The sequence below is a fragment of the Theropithecus gelada genome, chromosome 8 (genome assembly GCF_003255815.1).
Source record: "Theropithecus gelada isolate Dixy chromosome 8, Tgel_1.0, whole genome shotgun sequence".
Lineage (NCBI taxonomy): Eukaryota > Metazoa > Chordata > Mammalia > Primates > Cercopithecidae > Theropithecus > Theropithecus gelada.
Genome location: NC_037676.1, coordinates 140,556,577 through 140,575,796, shown reverse-complemented (window position 1 = coordinate 140,575,796; position 19,220 = coordinate 140,556,577). Strand labels below are relative to the sequence as shown.

Here is a 19,220-nt window from a genome sequence, read left to right as displayed (position 1 = left end):
CCTGCTAAGTGCCAGGTATATTGCAAGTCGTTATCTCTTATTCTATCAGGAGTCTACTCAGTAGCTTGCATTATCCCTGTTAGGCATGGTAGTAAGCAGGCTTGGAGAATGCAAGGGTCTTACCAAAGGCCACACCACCAGCATATTACAGAGTTAGAAAGTGGCTCCAGGTCAGAGCTTCTCTGGTCCTTTTTTCTTGCATGCAAAATGGGGCAAGAATAATACAAAATTCTTGTTGGAAAAAATCAGGCAACTTACATGAAATACTTTATGCAACACCAAGAATATAGTAGGTGCTCGGTACAAGTAAACTTCTTTCCCTTTCATCACATTCCTGATATCTAGATGCTTTGATATTCTCAGAAAACCCAGCCTGCTTTTCAATGTACCTCTTGGCTTATTTCTCATCCCAGACTTGGACTGTTTTAATTTTTTTTTTTCCTCCCATCTTTTCCTTTCAACCGTCTTGTTACTGACCCCCAGTAACAACTAATTGGAAAATTAGCAACCTGTCAAGTTGGGTTAAACATCTACCTGGCAGCAGCACCCACATGCTCTATGTGCCATGCTTGATATTGCTCCAGCCACCTTTAGTCTTTAAAGACTGCATTTATAATATCAATTATAAAATCTTTTTAAATTATTATCATCAGTGGTAGCTACAACTTATTGAGTATTTACTACACAAATGACCGTGCAAAGTGCTCAATGTGGCATATTTATTTTCTCTTCCCACCATCTATCAAAGTTATGTGCTATTACCAGTCCTCACGTTACAGATGAGAACACTGAAGATAAGGGAAGTTCAGTGACTTGCTCAAGGTCACACAGCTGAAAAGCGGTAGAGCAGGGATTCTTGTGCCTTTGGCCATGAAGGATGTGCTCTTGGCCAGGATGTTGTTGTCTCCACGGTACTGACAGATAGGAAAGGGCAGGGGACCAGCTCAGCTTTGGAGTTAGGAGACCTGGGTCTGCCTCCTGGCCCTTCCAGGTAGAAGCTGTGACAGTAGGCAAGTCATTTTGTCTCTCCGTGTCTTCTTCCATAAAAGGAACCCTGAGTGGTGACGTTCAGTGGACACATGCTACTCCTGTTGGTCCTGTTGGTCAGATTGATTTCCTGTTGTAAAAGCCAGATTCTCTCTGAGTGGTTGATGTGATCTCAAGCTGTTAATTTCTCTCTTGTTTTTCAGGTAATGAGCCAAAAAGATCATGTCTGAAATACAAGGAACGGTTGAGTTTTCTGTAGAGCTACATAAATTTTATAATGTGGATCTCTTTCAGAGAGGGTAAGTATACTTTGCAATTTGTATTTGTGTGTGTGTGTGTGTGTGTGTGTGTGTGTGTGTTTCTTTCCATGGAAGAAAGTGGAGGTGGGGAAGTCAGATTGTAGGAAATTTGGTACTAATGAGGAAAAGATTTTCATTGTGTTTTCCTGCCAAGTCAAAAATCCAAACCTTTATTGCATCTGAAAATAAACCACATATTGACAGAGACTAGAAAGTGCTAATTCATCGCCTCCCTCCTGCACTCCGTTCTGCCTACTCTCTTCTCAGTGGCTCTTTCTATTAAATATGTCAGTTTTAAAGGGAAGTGAATTGATGGAAAATGAAGGTTGCCTGTGTAGCTGTGGTAAAAAGGAGTCAGTATGTTCAATACTGATGCAGACCGTTACTTCAAAACCACGTATTGTAACACTTGTGCCTAGATCTTTAAAAAACTGATAATGTTGGTATTTCCAAACATCAATTTATATAATTGAAATATAGTTGCTTTTATCTTTTTGAGGATGCAGTCTAAATTTGGCATTTCACATGATGGTGATATTAATAAATCCTCATGATAGACTTACCTCCAAGGCTCATTGTAAATAATCAAGATGTGAAATAGTTATATAAGAAACCAAACACAGACATGAACTACATGTCCTCATGATGGTTGCTACTACTTTTGACATGTTACTGACACACAAAAAACAAAGTTAATAGAAATTGAGTTTTTTTATGTGTCCAATTAACAGAGCAAATTAGTATAAAAAACAAGGGATATCTATCCTTTTGCTTTTTTCGCATAACAGACTCTTCTAAAACTTAATGGCTTAAAAACAACAACTTAGTTTAGTTCGTGAGTAAGTAGTTTGGACTGGGCTCAGTTGGGCGGTTCTACTGAGTTAGATGTGACTTGGATGATCTCACTGGGCTCACTCACAGGTCTGGGGCTCCCAGCTGGGCTGTTGTGCTTCTCCTTGTGGCCTCTCATCCTCCAGCAGGCTAGGTTCCTGGGCTATCAAAGGGGAAACACACAAAATCTCCTGTTGTTCAGTCTTGGAATGCATAAAGTTGTTTTCCTAATACATTCCACCAACCAAAGCAAGTCACAAGGCCAGTCCAGCTTCAAAATGAAGAAATAGATACCATCTCTAGATGGAAGACTAAGAATCCATGTACATTTAAATAATCTACCTCCAAGATTAGACTCCAGTTGTGAAAAGATAACCCTGAGTTTAATGCTTCAAGTGCCTCTTGTGTACTATAGCCCCTACTTACTTAAGGATGAAATTCAGTGAGGTTGAGTGGTTTTGGTGGGTGTCCTGAACCCCAGGCAGTGAGAAGAATGGGAAATGTTTCTGAGACCAGCTTTCTGTTCCAGAGAAGGAGGCATATGAGGAGGGGTTCTGGGCAGCATTCACAGAGGCTGAGCTTTAATGAGGCAAAGATCTGTGCATCTTTCTCGAAGTCCTGTTGCCATTGGTCCACATCTCATTTGATCAGAAGTCACATTGTATATTGATAGGAGCCCTGGGCTTGGGGCCAGTACTCCTGAGTCCAGGCTGTGCTACTGCTTCTTTTTGCTACTTTGGCAGCACTCTACTCTGCTTTTCAGGTTCACATTTACAAGAAAAGCAAGTGATTTTGATAATGTCAGGTTTCCATCATGGTATTAGACATTTTTCTTATTTGTCTTTTCCTGACTCTTCATAACAAACCATAGAACTGAGCGGTATCTTCATGTACCAGATAGATAACTTGGGATTAGGGAAGTAGAACAATACATAGCTGTAATATAGCAGAGTGAGGAGCTGAGGCTAAGCTTCTCTCATTCAAAATCATGTATTATTTTATATTATTACTTAAGGTGCAAAGTGGGCTTCATTCTCCCCAGGGTGCACAAGACAGCCATCAGGATGTGGAAAGACAGTATTAGAACGTCTATTTACAATTGCTTTGGTGAAAAAGAAAAAAAATTGAAATCAAGCTTCACTAATAATTAGAATCCAGATTGATGTGGACGACCTTGCTGTTTCTGTATGGCAGAATCCCATTCAGTAACTTAGGTCTCAAGAGCAAAGAGGGAAGTCTGTAGCACAGACTGACATTGAGTGTGCAGCTGGTCAGTTACATACAGCTCTAAATTGATCTCTAGTTTTAACTTCACTAACCCTCATATTGTTGGTTATGAAGAGTTAGGAAAAGACAAAGAGAAAAATGTCCAATACGATGACGAATCATGAATTGAAGATAATATTAATAATGGAAGCATACTAAATACCAGGAAATGCCAGAACCAACCACATTTATCCTACTTCTTACAAAAGCCTATTGATACACACAGTAAGAATTAAAGATGATAAGCTAATCTGTCTAACAATAAGTAGATAGTGATTTAGTTATATTTTAAAAACGATTTGATATATAGACTTGTAAGCATAAATACTTAAAACACACCTTATTCTAAATGGATATTGGGTCTTACACAAAATAATCACCATTAACAAAATATTTCAAAATAACACATCCAAAACAGGAATAGACCCCTGTTGAGTTGTAAAAAAGCTTGAAAAATGAGGATAAAAATAATCACCTATTCAGCAAGCCTACGATACCCTTTTTTCTAGATCTGTATGTTTTTGGGAAGCATCTCATTTATCCATGCTCACCACTGAAGTCTAATATTGAATTAGGCTAAACTAAAACCAGAACTTGGAATCACTGTAATGTTTTTTGGGAGAAAAAAAAATATTATGTGATCAGCCAGGTGTGGTGGTTCATGCCTGTAATCCCAGCACTTTGGGAGGCCAAGGCAGGTGGATCACTTGAGTTTGGGAGTTTGAGATCAGCCTGGCCAAAATGGTGAAAGTCCATCTTTACCAAAAATACAAAAATCACCTGGGAGTGGTGGTGGGCCTGTGTAATTTCAGCTACTTGGGAGGCTGAGGCAGGAGAATTGCTTGAACCAGGAAGTGGAGGTTGCAGTGGGCTGAGATTGTGCTACTGCACTCTAGCCTGGGTGACAGAGTGAGATTCCATCTAAAAAAAAAAAAACAACACAAAACCCAAAATGTTATGTGATCCATTAATATATAAAATATCTATTTGTAAAACATGGATTATTATATCCTTCTCTCATCTTTAAAAAACCTTTTTCTATATTTATAATGCATGTTACATATGAGTATAATTGTACATGTGTAGTATTTATAAGTAAATATACATATATTGGGGTTTTATACTCAAGAATGGTTTTGTAGATAGGCATACAAATCACTAATAGTTGGAGACCACCCGCCCAGAAGATTAGGAATATTCATATAAGCTTCTAGCTCTTAAGGCTAGCTTTTCATGGTTTCAAGGAAGGTGCGTATTTAGGCACACACTTCAAATGTGGATGAGGGCATAATCTTATGACTACATATGCTTGAGGGTCACTTGATTGCAGTTACTTCTATGGACAGGTCTGGGTGTGGTTTGGATGAAGCGAATTAGACCTCTCAGGTGGATGCATACTGTCTTGTAATGACGTCTAGGACCTCTAAGGTCTCATCAGCAACAAAACCTTGCACTTGGTAACCACCAGCCTCCTAAATCCTGCCTTCGGGCAGCTGTGGACTGGGCGTGATGCCAACCAGGATTCTGCATTTGCCAGGGGTGTTCCTGACAGGCATGATCCCTGATGCTCAGGTGCTAAGTATTTTTCTGCTCTGAATCCTGCAGGAGCTATGCTTAGAATGAAGTGTAATGACTTTATCCGGCAAGTGCTCCATGGAGAAGACATGGCTACAATCCAAGCCTGGTGGGCAAGGTGGGGCCCCAGGGTAGTTTCTGAGGAAAAGCAAATGGTCTTCTGATGTTAGTAAAGAGAAGAAATGTAGATTTTGGGGAAGCTGGTTCCTTTTTGGGGTGCAAGGATATGTGATTAAATGTGTGCTCTACAGTGTCTTTGGGATGGTAAAAATTAGAGTTGGGGATTGCATGAGAGGGAGAGTACCTTTCAGACTGAGCCTGACTGTGGTCTTCCAAGTTCCACCTCATTTATGTAGTTGATGAGAAATATCTCTTGTACCTCCATCCAAATGTTGCAGCTCATTGTTACACAGTCTGGCCAGAAAGAAACCTCCTCTCCAGGTTTTATAAGATGCTATGTTGGAAACATAAAGATAAAGAATATTGCCTGATAATTTGTCCTGATCAGGGAGTTCCTTGCTTCTAGCACATTTATATTCATGGGTGTTTGTTCCAGTCTGAGAATGCACACTGCCTTGTGATGATGTTTGCTTTGAGCAAACAGTCAACATGCCTTCATCCAAAGTCTATATGGACTGACACAAATTCTCAAAGGGAAAACTTCTCCTCAAACTAGTCATCAAGAATCATAGGATGTCACCCCCACATTCAGCAGTAAGACTTATGCTGACAAAAAGGCAGGGACAGGGAAGTACTGAGGATCTGGCTTTGGGATCAGACCTTAATTTGAAGCCATGCTCTGCCGTTTATGAGCTCTGAGGACTTGGAAACATCCCCTAACCCAACATTGTATGGCCTGTAAAATGGTGGTGACAAAGTCTGTCTCATGGGTGAATCTGAAAGTGTATGGCATTAATTAATATATGCAGAGAAGGTAGTAGGATACTTTGTATCTAGCCGATGCCAACTAAATCGTCACCACTACAAGTATAGCCTTGTCTCTAACCTGTCATTAACACTATTAATGGAGTTACTACCCAAAAAGGTTATCGTGACCACCTTGTTTCCCTGTTTAAAACCCTCCCAGTTTCTTTTTGCTCTCACTCATCAGACAATTCTTGGCCCTGTTCCACCTAGCATCTCTCTTGAAAATTCTGTGCTATACAAGTTCCGGCTCAATATAACCTCCTCTGCAAACCATCTCTGTATATGGACATTTAGTTATTGTGTTCAGCCAAGATTTTTGGAATCCCTAGATTTTCCATATTCCTAAGGCACATCTATACATGTTTTATTTGGTCATCTACTCATTCCCAAGGACACTAGTTTGCGTGTGCTATTGTTTTCGGCTCTAGAAACACTAAGATGAAGTGATAGAGCCCCTGCCATCGAGGTGTTTCCCAGCTAATGAGAGAGACTGACACATACATAGAAAATGACCATCAGTTCAAATATTTCAGTAAATCTTGAAGTTATTTTTACAGGGTATGTATATCCCAATTAGATAACAATAATAAGTAATCCTACCATGTGTCATACCATTTATACATTATCCAGTTTATCCTCAAAACGTCCCCAAGACTCTGTATAACTTCTGTAGCATGAAGAAACCAAGGCCCCCCAAGCTAAGTTTTTTGCCCAAGTACACACAGCTGACAAATAAGAAGGTCAGAATGTCTGACTTCAAGCAGCGTGCGCTATCCACCTTGCAACATCTTCTTCACATCTTAGAAGATAACCTGAGGTTGTGGAAGCAGCTGTAAGTCATTCAGACCAAAGTCTCATAGATTAAAAGGTCACTCAACCAATGGCCATCAGTGAAGACTATCACATGTGCACCGTAGTCCATGCACAATACTACTTGAGGAGATGATCAGATGAATGGTCCCTACCATCACCAAATTGGGTAATGGTATTTCGTTAAAAAAATAAAAAGTGATATGGGGGTGGGGGGTGGTGAGAGGGAGTTGGGATGGTTAATGGGTACAAAATAAGTTAGAAAGAATAAGTCCTACTATTTGATAGCACAACAGGGTGACTGTAGTCAATAATAATTGTACATTTAAAAATAACTAAAAGAGGGTAATTGGATTGTTTATAACACAAAGGATAAATACGCTTGAGGAGATGAATACTTTCTTCTCTATGAGGTGATTATTATGCATTGCATGCCTGTATTAAAACATCTTATGTGCCCCATAAATATCTATACCTACTATGTACCCACAGAAAACTAAAATTTAAAATCAGGAAAAAAAGAAAATGACCATCATATGCATGGTAGATGCTTGTCACTGAGACAGACTGGGGATACTATGAAGAGACAGAGAAGGAGGAATGCAGTCTCTAGGCAGAGTCAGAACAGATGCCTCGGAGTGAAATAACAGCAGAGCTGTCACTTTAAGGATCGATGTGGGTCAGCCCGACAGGGGACCTGTGATATCAGAACACCGAGCCCACCTGAAAGACCAAAGACGACAACTCATGGTTGAAGTGAAGAGTAAGAGTGGGGGAGTGGGCGGAGGTGAAGGATTTATGGATGTATATATTGCAGCATACTTTTTATTAAACTTGGAGATGTAGGGATGCGAGTGTCAACTGCCAGAGAGTTTTTAGACTGCAGAAGAGGAAACTGCAAAAAGGGAATGTTAGAGATGTAATGTGTTGCTTTGTCTTCTTCTCTGTTGATGTGAGCTGCTTCAGAGTAAAGATCTGATCTTATTTGACTTTGCATTGCCAGTGCCCAGCATAGGGCTTAGTGCATACAGGGAGAAAAATTCTAGCTTATATTGTATTGAACTTCCTGTTTCTTCTTTCAAAATTTATTCAATTACAGATGAGTCACATGGATCTTCATTAAATGATAGTAATAGAAGATGATTCCTAATTCCTAATGTTCTATTTAAATCAATGCTGCTCAAAGGGTGGCTCATGGGCCAGCAGCATCCCTGTCAACTGGGAGCACATTAAAAATGGAAATTCTTGGCTGGCGCATGGTGTAATCCCAGCTTTGGGAGGCCGAGGAGGGTGGATTGCCTGAGGTCAGGAGTTTAAGACCAGTCTGGCCAACATGGTGAAACCCCATCTTTACTAAAAATACAAAAAAATTAGCTGGACGTGGTGGTGTGCACCTGTAATCCCAGCTATTCGGGAGGCTGATGCAGGGGAATTGCTTGAACCAGGGAGGTGGAGGTGGAGGTTGCAGTGAACCGAGATCGTGCCACTGCACTCCTGCCTGGGCAACAGAGTGAGACTTCATCTCAAAAAAAAAAATAATAAAAAAAATAAAGAAAAGAAAATGGAAATTCTTGGCCCTGGTCTCAGACCTACTGAGTCAGAATCTCTGGTTGAGGGGCTTAGGAGACTGTGTTTTAATATGTTCCCTGGATGACTCTGATGAAAGAGTTCCTGTGAAAATCTCAACCTTCATTGTGTAGTAGAAGTTCCTGGAAAACTGAAATTTTTAATCCTCCAGACCAATTAAGTAAAAAGATCTTTGCAGTGGGACTGAGGTGTCAGCACTTGCTAAAGTTCCTGAGGTAATTTCAAGGTTGGAAATGACGGAATTATGGCTAAGTGAAGATTGCACAGGCCAAGTAATCTCAGCCTCTCTTTGCTAGCCTCTTTTTTATAAAGAAAATGAGACCCTGACTTCTACTTTCATAACCAGATTGCGAAGCCTTCTCTTCCCCAATAGGACACTGGATCTTAACTCCGTTTATGCATTCTTCTGCTGTGGAAATTCCGGAGACTTTGTGTTAGCTTTCCAGCATGGTGCTAATGGTGAGAAAATAGGAGGAATGGTCTTGTTTTCTTATGCAATTATTTTCTCCCAAGGAAATGCTTTCTAATGAACAATTAATTATGAAACTCATTACATGGATATTTGTTAATCATCAGTATATCCATAACTCATTTGTATCTATTTACGAGGGTATGAACCTGCATTTCTAGTATTGTTAGCTGAAATGGAGCTAACATTTGTCCTTGACAATGAATTCAAATTTAGTTTTAAATATTAATTCAGATAAAGCTCTAAATCAAACTGATTTTCTTTCCAAGTAAGATTTTTCATTGTTTGATATTTAGATTCATCCCCTGTCTTCCTTCCTCCCCTTCTTTACAATATCATTTAGGAGATTTTCTCCCCAGTGGCTTTAGATGATTTTACTGAAAAATTCTGTTCTCATCCACAGAATAGTCTCACAAAAAGGACCTACGATCAGTATTATCAGAGCTGGTGTAAAAGTGTGAAGGCTCAGAAATGTTAGGATTGAAATCTCCTTTGAACACACTCACCTGGCTCTTCTCTACCAAAGTGGAAATAGTTAAGTTGAAAGTCAAGTGCTTCCTGAAAGAAAATATCATCTTGTGTTTCTGCTTGATGTTTCCCATCACTGCCTAATGCCCAGTGACATCCAGCTCCTCTGTGAAATTAGCTAACTAGCTCTGATGTCCCTTAATAGACTCAGAAATACAATTATCTTTGCTTGCCAGAGATTAATTAATTGATTTGTCTGGTTCTGTCAGAAACAATCTTTTTTCCCCCACTTCTCTTATTAAAATATTTTGAGATCCTTTTCATTCATTCCCACACTTTTGAAAGTGAGTGGGAATTATAAATATTTGAGAGCCCCATTGAATGTTCAGCTTTGCTGGACTAAGAAGCAACCGTTAGAGAGTTGGGCAGTCAGCGTGCAGGTGAACCTACAAGTTTAGCGTTACGACGGCTTTGGCAATGATGCATTTGTGAAGGTAGAATGTCCACCATGATGAATGGTAGGTGGGTATGATTTGGACACACCACAGAAGCAATGGATTTAATACATCATTCCAGCCCCATGACTTTTCAGTTGTTCAAGCCAATCCATTCCTTTTATTTTTGTTAAAGCCAGTTTGATGTAGGATATTGATCACTTACAGTCCGTGTTTCATCTAGCACAAAGGGATAGGTAGCCTTGTTCATCTCTGAGTCTTTTTTTCTCTAAAATTCCATAATTATTATTTTAATCGCAATTTTATATTCCCCTTTCATACAATGACATTATTATCATTATTCCTATGACGAGTGAACAGACTTCAGTTACCCAAGTGCTTATGTAGATGAACATTCTGGATTATTTTTTGGACAAATCCGCATTCCTGTTAATGATTGCCCTGTCCTATTTTTTTTTCTCAATTTACCTTTTAATCTGTGACTTCATGAGCCTGCTGCTTTGAGCCTTTTATCCTCTTAACCCCTGGCTGAGGACAGGCTCAGCAGGTGTGTAAAGAAAAGCTCTTTCCAGGGGACCGGATATTGACCTGCTGAGATTTAAAATGCCTCTGGTGAGCTCAGAGCCACCCACAGGGCCCAAATACTTCCTGGTGGAATCAAAGGCAGAGCAGAATGCCACTGGGCAGTGTGGTCCTTTCTAGTTTTGTGCTGTAAAAGAACTCTGTACTCTAAAGGTACTTGACGATTCTCACTGAGGTCTCTTAAGTAGAGTAAAAGGTCATGTGGCCATGAAGGTAGGATGATGGAAAAATCACAGACATTTAAGAGACACATATCCTGGTTCTAATGTCATTTGTTCTATTATTAGCAGGCTACCCATGGGCAAGTTATTAAAATTCTTCCATCTCACTTTCTTCATTTATTTTGCAGAATCTATTAAATGTTCATGAGGTGATATTTGTAAAGCACCTAGTAAAATAGAGACCCAGGTTTTACAGTACTAGCCAAGAGGACCTAAGCCCTCTATGGACTACTCCATTGATTATAACTAAGACTCTGAAAAAAACATCCTCAGCTGGTTAGTGCTGGGGCTGGAACAGACTGTTGATCTGGTCAAGCTCTGAATACTTGTTCCTCTCTACATTTTGTGCAGGTACTTTATGCTTATTACAGCTAATTCCTCAGGAAGCGGTCTTCTTGTCACTTAAAAATTTAATTGATATGGTTTGGCTGTGTCCCCATCCAAATCTCATCTTGAATTGTAGCTCTCATAATCACCATGTGTTGTAGGAAGAACCTGGTGGGAGGTAATTGAATCATGGGGGCGGATTTTTCTTGGGCTGTTCTCGTGATGGTGAATAAGTTTCATGAGAATGATGATTTTATAAAAGGCAGTTCCCCTACACGTGCTCTCTTGCCTACTGCCAGGTAAGACGTACCTTTGCTCCTTTTTCACCTTCTGCCATGATTGTAAGTCCTCACCTGCCATGTGGAGCTGTGAATCCATTAAACCTTTTTTTTTTTTTTTTTTTTTTTTTAAAATAAATTACCCAGTCTTGGGTATTCCTTCATAGCAGTATGAAAATGGGTTTAAACACTAATGGATGCCATGTTTATTCCTATTGGCTTCAATAGGAGAAATCACATTTTCTCTTTTTTACTTTACATTTGAGATCTACAAAGTGAAAATGCCATATTTCTAAAGAAATAATAGCTTTAGGGACACTAGGAAAATATAGTCAATAAAATATACTAAACTCTAGAATGTTTCTTTCCTAGAAGTTTTTTGAGTAGATCTTGGGCCAGAGGAGGTATAAGAGAGTAGGATCCTTCACTGCTCTTGTTTTTTTTTTTCCCATGAATTGTCAAATGTTGCTCAAAAGCAGTTTTAAATGTATTCCTTCAGATATCCTCACTTTAAACTTTCAGTTGCACACACATATATATATGTATGTTTATAGTTCTGATTACATAAATATGTATACTGTGAAAATAAGTAAAAGTACAAAGAAAAATGTCATCATATTCCTTAGGCACAAACTATTTTATATTCACATGTATTTTCCTTTACAAAAATATATAAAAGGGTAAAAGTGTATAAGTTACTCTCTGTTTTTCTCTCTTGCCATGTTATAAACATTTTCAATAACCCTACATATTTTTACAACATAATAACTACAAGGAATTCCGTCATGTGATTCTATTATAATTTATTTAACCAATGCTGTATTTTTGCACATTTCACTTGTTTTATAGTTTTAGTTTTAATATTAAAATGCATTTAAGTGCATTTTAGAAATGGGGGGAAAAACATGTTGCTATGCAACACTAGCACAAATTTTAATAATTTCATTATTTAAAATTGTCATTTTTTTCTTTGTTAGGAATCTATGCTCTCTTGATAATATAAATAATATGCCCTAAAAAATGAATACATCTTGCTGCTTGTCTTGCTTTGTAGACCAGGTTAATGTTCATGAAGATTCATACTGTTTGATCAAACTCTTTCATCATTGAACAAGGTGAGGGAGGAAATGATCTTGACATAACTGTCCTCATATACTCCCAAATCTCTTCTACTCCACCCCTTCTAAAACCTCTGCAAAAGACATTTCACAAAGCTTAGAGGAATTAAACATAGATTAAGAAACTTCATGGTATTAGGTAATGGATCTGCACTTTATAAGTGAGAGGAGGTTTTGTAAACAGAAAACGTCTACAAATCTTCCATCCAGCTGATGTAAGGTTTTCCATGGCTCCACAGACCCCAGCCGTTGACACTCAAGTAGCTGAGTTACTGTTTAGAAACTTTTGGAAAAACGGAAGACACCATTGGGAGGCTGTTCTGATGTTCTTCCTCAAAGCAGGCAGATCTTCACTTCCACCATCATATTTTGTGTTCTCAGAACAAGTAAAATTTGGTGTTTTACTTGAAAACACATCACTTCACCATCATGGGGTGGAAGTGTCTTTTATGCCTCAACCCAATGGAGTTAACCAGAATTCTTTGGAGAAGAAAAAATTTAAAACTTTGTATTATGACAAATAACCTCATGTAATTCTCACAGTTCTACAAGGAATATTGTATTATCCCTAAATCATAGAGGAAGTAGAGGCTCACATAGGTGCAATATCTGCCCTGGTTTTGAACATTCTGCAAGTGGCCACATGAAAGAATTCATTCTTCGATGCTTAGATGCTAGCGTTCACATACTCTGTTTTCTCTTGCTTGCTCACTCTCTTTTTCTTTCTATCTCTCTCTCTTTCCCTTTCTGTCTCTCCCCTCCCCCTCATCCCCAACACACTGTTTTAGTCCTTTTGTGCTGCTGTAACAAAATGCCTGAAACTGGGTAATTTGCAAATGGCATACACTTATTTTCTCACAGTTCTGGAGACTGGGAAGTCCAAGTTCAAGACACCAGCATTTGATGCCTGGTGAGGGCTCTTGTGCTGTGTCCTTACATGATGGAAGGGGCAAATGCTGCCCTGTCACATGGTGGAAAGTAGAAGGGAGAAAAAGGTTAAGCTAGTTCCTTTCAGGCTTTTTATAAGTCACTAATCCACTCATGAGGACAAAGCCCTGATTACTTAATCACGTTCCAAAGGGCCTCACCTCTTAACATCGCTAGGAGGGCATTAGGTTTTAACATACAGTTTAGAGGGGACACATTCATACCATAGTGCCACAGTGCACATTTTGTTTTATTTGGCTCAGACAAGGGCATTCAAATGTTGTGATGTCTTTCTCCCCCTATTTCTTAAATGCTATGCACTGCTGCAAACAGTGAAATTATAGAGCAGTACTCTCAGGACGAAATTATACTCAGACTTCGCTTTCTTGCTGCTTGGCACCTGCCAGTGTCTCTTCCTTGAATAATGAGAAGATAATGTGGGTTTTGAGAACTGAATCCTTCCAGCCAATGACTGACAGATGTGAGAGATACTTTCTTAGCCAAATGTACTCACATTTCCTTAATAAAAGTTTATTCTCCAAATAGAGTCCTCAGAAGTGATCATGGCCCCCCTTTTCTCATTCCTTAAAAGCAAGTGAATGAGAAAAGAGCCCTCTTTGGCTCACTCCCTTCTTGCTGATGTTGTCCTCCTCAAAAGGGAATATGTGATGTTCCTCCCATGGCATTTTCATACAAATCCCCCCTTGAAAGATAAACCTCAGAGTCCTTTTCCTTCGTTTATTGATTTACAGTCTGTCATCAATTTGCTTATTTAGGAGACCTTGAGCTCTTGCTCTTGTTGGCTCTATCTGAAGAATTCTGGGCAGAGCAATGAGAAAGACACAATTGTGACCTCAAGTTGCTCCTGATATAGTGTAAGAGAGACAGGTGGAAGTCAAGAAAGTGATGTGAGAAATGGAAGCTAAACATGGACAAGGTGTTGATGGAGGACAGAGAACTCCCAAAACACCCACCCAGGAGGTATCAGGATGGGTTACTTGGAAGAGAGGGCATTCACAAGCCAAATAAAGGCTGGAAGGGGGTCTCAGGCATTGAGAAGGTGGTCTCAGGCATTGAGAAGGTATGCACAAAGGTACGGAAATAGAAAAGGGCATGCCATCTCCTGGGTAGTGCTAGGGTTTTCAAGAGTACTGCATACAAGTGTTTTGTTTTGTTTTGTTTTTGATAGAGTGGGAGGGATGGGGCTAGCCAGATTCCAAGGAGATTGATCATGAAGGGTGTGTGTGTCCCCTTCTGGAGCTGAGATTGCATCTGTTGATAAAGGAAGACTGCGAAACAATTTGAGTAAGGGAGTTGCTTGATTGTATATGTAATAGAAATGACATGTTAGAATCAAACAGGATGACAGCTGGGGTGGGGAGAAATTATTGAAAAGGTGAAGGTAGCTCTGAAGGAGAATCACTGAGGACTGCTGAGGTAACGGAATGAAAAGAATTGGTGCTTTTGTACTGTGTTGAGGGGAAGGGAAAAGTTGCAGTGATGGTAAGAGGTTCCCTTGGGTGAATTAGTCAATAAAGCTGAAGGAGAAGAGGATCAGCAGCAAGAGGAGTTGATGTGAGTTCATAGGTCTAAAGGCGATGGGGTATCTGAGTGCAGAGGCTAGGTGGGAATCTGGGCTGGGATTCATCAGCTCATAGCCATAATTGAGCTTGGCTGAAATCACTCAGTGACTATACAACACTAGCACAGACATGTGAGCTCAGACTGTGCCAGGAGGTTTTACTCTGTCAACTCACTTGATGCCATTGATAGACCTTTGAGATAGGTATTATTTCACAGATAAGTACACTGAGGCCCAAGGTCACTTGGCCACCTTATGACAGTCAGGGTTTGGATTCATAGCTGTTTGTCTCCAGAGCCAGTATTATGAAGTCTGAATTTTGTTTTGTTGGTAAGATCAGACTCTAAAGAGAAAATCCACAATTTAAGTATATTTGAAGGTGAAGAAACTTGCCAAAGAGTCTCAGCTAGAGCTGTTGGACAGGTGCAAGGAAAATCAGGACAAAGAATTCAAAGAGTCACAGAAATGTGAGAGCCAGAAGGCGGGAGCATCCCAAGGCTAACTGTTGCAGAGGAATCAAGGGTATGAGGACCAAAAAGCATCCTGATTTCGGCTCAGGGGTCAAGAATAGCTTTACCAAAATAATTTGTCTATATCATGAGAGCAGCAGCCAGAGAGCCTTGTGTACAAATGTGGATGAGAACTGATCCTGAGAGGAAAATCTCACCGTGCACTTGGGGGAGCTGACGTATAAACCAGGTTTTACTACTCAGTGTGGTGGGAGGCAGAGAAGGCTTCCTAGAGGAGGTAGAAAAGCGTGCCTAGGAGTTTGGACTTTCTCTCCTAGGAATGGTACAGAAGGTGCCAGTGTGGAATGTGTTAAGTAGGGGAGTGATGTGATCAGATATGGGTCAGAATCTCATTTGGCTGAAGTGTGAAGAGCGGATTGTAGCAGGGAGAGGCATTGCCTGCCTAGAACATAGTTGGCACTCACCTATTTTAATTCACATTTGTTGGATGAGGTGTCTTATGTTAGCTGGATGTTGATGAAGGAGACATGTTCTGAGCACTGTGACAGAGTTCCTACTGCACTCCAAATACTATTGATGAGTAGTTTCTGAGATGTTGGGGTTAGGTTTATATAAAACGTAAGTCTCACTCCTGATTTCTCTCTTCCTGTGAATTAGGGAGCTATAGAACCATAAGAAACAGGAATGGAATGGAACCAATGTACTTTATTTATAGCTGGGAACATTCCTAATGCCCTCCTTGTGGGGGGCATTGAGGAAAACAGATTGAACAATAAGTGTAAGACATAGGTATGGATGCCAAAATGGGATTTCTTTCTGTCTCTCTCCACCCTAACTGAGATAAATCTTTAGACTCAAGTGTTTAGAGACAGAGGGCCAGGGAGAGTGAAAGGAGAGAAGATGAACAGATGCCTGGCTCCCAGGAAGAGCCCATGGTCCATCAGCCAAGTTGTATTTACTGAATATAAGGAGAAAACAGCAGCTAGTCATAAGACTGTGCGTGGTTCTTGATATTTTTTGTTTATTTATAATGTTTACGATGTGATGTTTATTTTAGACAGTTGTACACATCTGTGGTGTACATCTGATGTTTTGATACATGCGTACAATGTATAATGATCAAATTGAAGTAATTGGGATACACATCACCTCAAACATTTATCATTCAGATTTGATATTTAAAGCAACATAACCCCCTACCTGTTATTAAAATGCATCCCAGTAAAAATCTTGGCCTTTAAACAATCAAATTAGCAAAGCTTCATTGCCTGGGTGAAACTGTTTCATGGGTTTAAACACTGTCTGGGTGCCAATGGTTTCCTAACGTCTGTAATCAGTCAGCCTTCATGTGGCCCCTTCTAGACCTAGAGTATTATGCACAGAACATTATGTCAACGTTTCCAAGGTTCCATACAGGATCAATTGGAAAAGTACTTAGTTAATAAAACATAATCTGGTCGTACGCGGTGGCTCACACCTGTAATCCCAGCACTTTGGGAGTCTGAGGCGGGCAGATTACCTGAGGTGAGGAGTTTAAGACCAGCCTGTTCAACATGGTGAAACCCTTTCTCTACTAAAAATACAAAAATTAGCTGGGCATGGTAGTGCATGCCTGTAGTCCCAGCTACTGGAGAGGCTGAGGCAGGAAAATGCTTGAACCTGGGAGGTGGAAGTTGCAATAAGCTGAGATTGCACCACTGCACTCCAGCCTGAGCAACAGAATGAGATTCCATTAAAAAAAAAAAAAAAAAAAAATCTGCCCTAAGCGTATAGGAATTGGTGATGTCTTGGTTTTCTAGGGTTGCTGTTACAGAGTACCCAAAACTGGGCATATGAAGCAACAGAAATGTGTTGTGTTAAAGTTCTTGGTTCTAGAAGTCTGAAATCAAGGTGTAAGCGACATTCTCTTTCTCAGGACTGCGAGGATCTGTTCCATGCCTTTATCCTGGCTTCTGGTGGTTTTTCTGTTAATCTCTGATGTGCCTTGGCTTTTCAGTGCATTACTACAGTTTCTGCCTCCACCTTCACATAGTGTTCTACCTATGTCTCTTCACAGGATCTTCCCTCTGCATGTCTGCCTCTATGTCCAAACTTCCCCTTTTATAAGGACTCCAGTTATATTGGATCAGGGACCACCCTAATGGTCTTGATTTAACTCTATTGAGCTTTCTTAGATTCTGTAAAGACCCTGTTTCCAAACAATGCCACATTCTGAGGTACTGGGAGTTGGGACTTGAGCATATCTCTTTGAAGGGTACACAATTCAGCCTGCACAGGTGGCATCTGCTAGTTTTGTGTAGAGGGAACACAATTTGGAAAAGCATAAAAAGGCTTGCCTTATATGTGAAGTAACAAAATTTTGGGTAAATTCTGTGTGGATTTTATCAGGACTGAAGGGGGTTTCCTGGAATGTAAGACTTTCAGGGCTAAGACCACAAAAGTCCCAGGCAAACTGCATTGAGTTGGTCACTCTAGGGTTACATGGTGAGTGATGACTTTGGGGAGGTAAGCAGGTTATGTGACAAAGACATTAGATATGAAGACCATGACCATTATCTGGTGGTGAGTAGGCACCGCAAGGTATACAAGGTGATAGGAATGACAAGTCTACAGGCATAAAATGTGGAAGTTCTGGGAATTAGCTTATATGTCACACAGCTCAGCTTCCTTAATGTATGAATAAGAAAACAGGGCATAGGAAAAGGAAACTTTGCCTTCAATAGATAAACAGCTGGGAGGTGGAAGAATCCTCTCAGAATCTCAGCTTTCTGATTCCTAATCAAGGCCTTTTCTCTTTCACAACCAAATATTCCAGTGTATTCAATGAAACATTAGTCCCTCAGATACAGCCTGCAGTATCTCTCTCAGGATTTTTACACAGCAATATTTCTCCACGTGTGTCACAGATGTGTGTGTGTGTGTGCATGTGTGTTGTAGAAAACCTGTTTACAGTTCCTGATTCTAGTGCCCCAATGAGCACCTCTTGGAGAATGGCTATTTTCCCCAAGCCACCTCCTTTTATGCATCAAAAGGATTGATTTGCAAAATTGTCCTAAGCTGGATTTGATTAGAGGGTTGGAATGGTTGATTGCCTTGTGCCCTTGTCTGTCAGCCTCCTTTTGAATAATGACATAGGAATGTTGACTTAGGTGAAGGAACAGGATGGCATATTTTGCTGTCTATTTACATGAAGCATTTCATGTAGCATATTCTAGTTTTCATCTTTGAAATATCAGGAGAATGAGGAAACTTCTCAGATGAAGACACAAATGAAATCCAAAGAGGTTTGCTTGGGGAGTGGGATTTGGGTCCTGGAATCTGGTATCAGAGCGACTGAGTTTAGTCTTTACCTCAGGACCTCTGAGCAATGTGGTCATGGCCAAAGTACTTCATCTTTCTCGTCTGAACATTGGGGATAGTGATAGAGTCCGCCTCACAGGTTTTTTGTGGACAAAAAATTGTGTGTGTATTGTTCTCAATAAATTTTAGCTATGTAGATATTCTTGATCATCATCATGAAGATGGTTATTCCATAATTTGTCTGAGGGAACACTATGGTAGGTGAATGGTAAATCCAGGATTGAAGCCTGAATCTGGCTCGCTGCAGAACTTATGGATTCTTGAACATGCTTTCCATTTCTGGCTCTGCTTTGCTCATCTTAGCCTGCAGAAAAGTGGGCCTGTGTGAACCACAAAACTACCTCTATTGAGAGTTTGTCTGTCCATCCATCCTCACACATATGTATTCATTCATTCATTCAGTCAGTCATTCATTAATCTATTTTATCTGTCATCATACATGTATCAAATATGTCATTTGTGGCCAGCCCTATGTCAAATGATGGGGAATTTAAGAAAGAAAAAATAAAAAAGAAAGAACCAGCCTTCCTTAATCCCTGCTATATCCTGCTGTATCCTAGGGATTGTGCTAGACATTTTATCTACATCATTTCATTTAATTATCCTGAAGAAGCAGATACTATCTGTTTCATTTTACACATGAGCAAACAGCCTTCAACAAAGAGTGAAGCAAAATAATGT

The 19,220-nt window shown here is 40.0% G+C and overlaps 1 protein-coding gene across 3 annotated transcripts in view; it reads left to right on the top strand.

Annotated features, from left to right (window-relative positions):
• Nucleotides 1-19,220, top strand: part of FAM135B (family with sequence similarity 135 member B) — a 354,279-nt gene that overhangs the window by 120,542 nt on the left and 214,517 nt on the right. For 2 of the 3 annotated variants that reach the window (XM_025394243.1, XM_025394242.1), the window contains exon 2: nucleotides 1,191-1,286. In XM_025394243.1, coding sequence (XP_025250028.1) covers nucleotides 1,210-1,286 — 77 coding nt within the window. In that variant the 5' untranslated portion in view covers nucleotides 1,191-1,209. Of the gene's footprint in view, nucleotides 1-1,190; nucleotides 1,287-1,785; nucleotides 1,864-19,220 lie in introns of all 3 variants that reach the window. The other variant, XM_025394244.1, reaches the window with a different exon arrangement.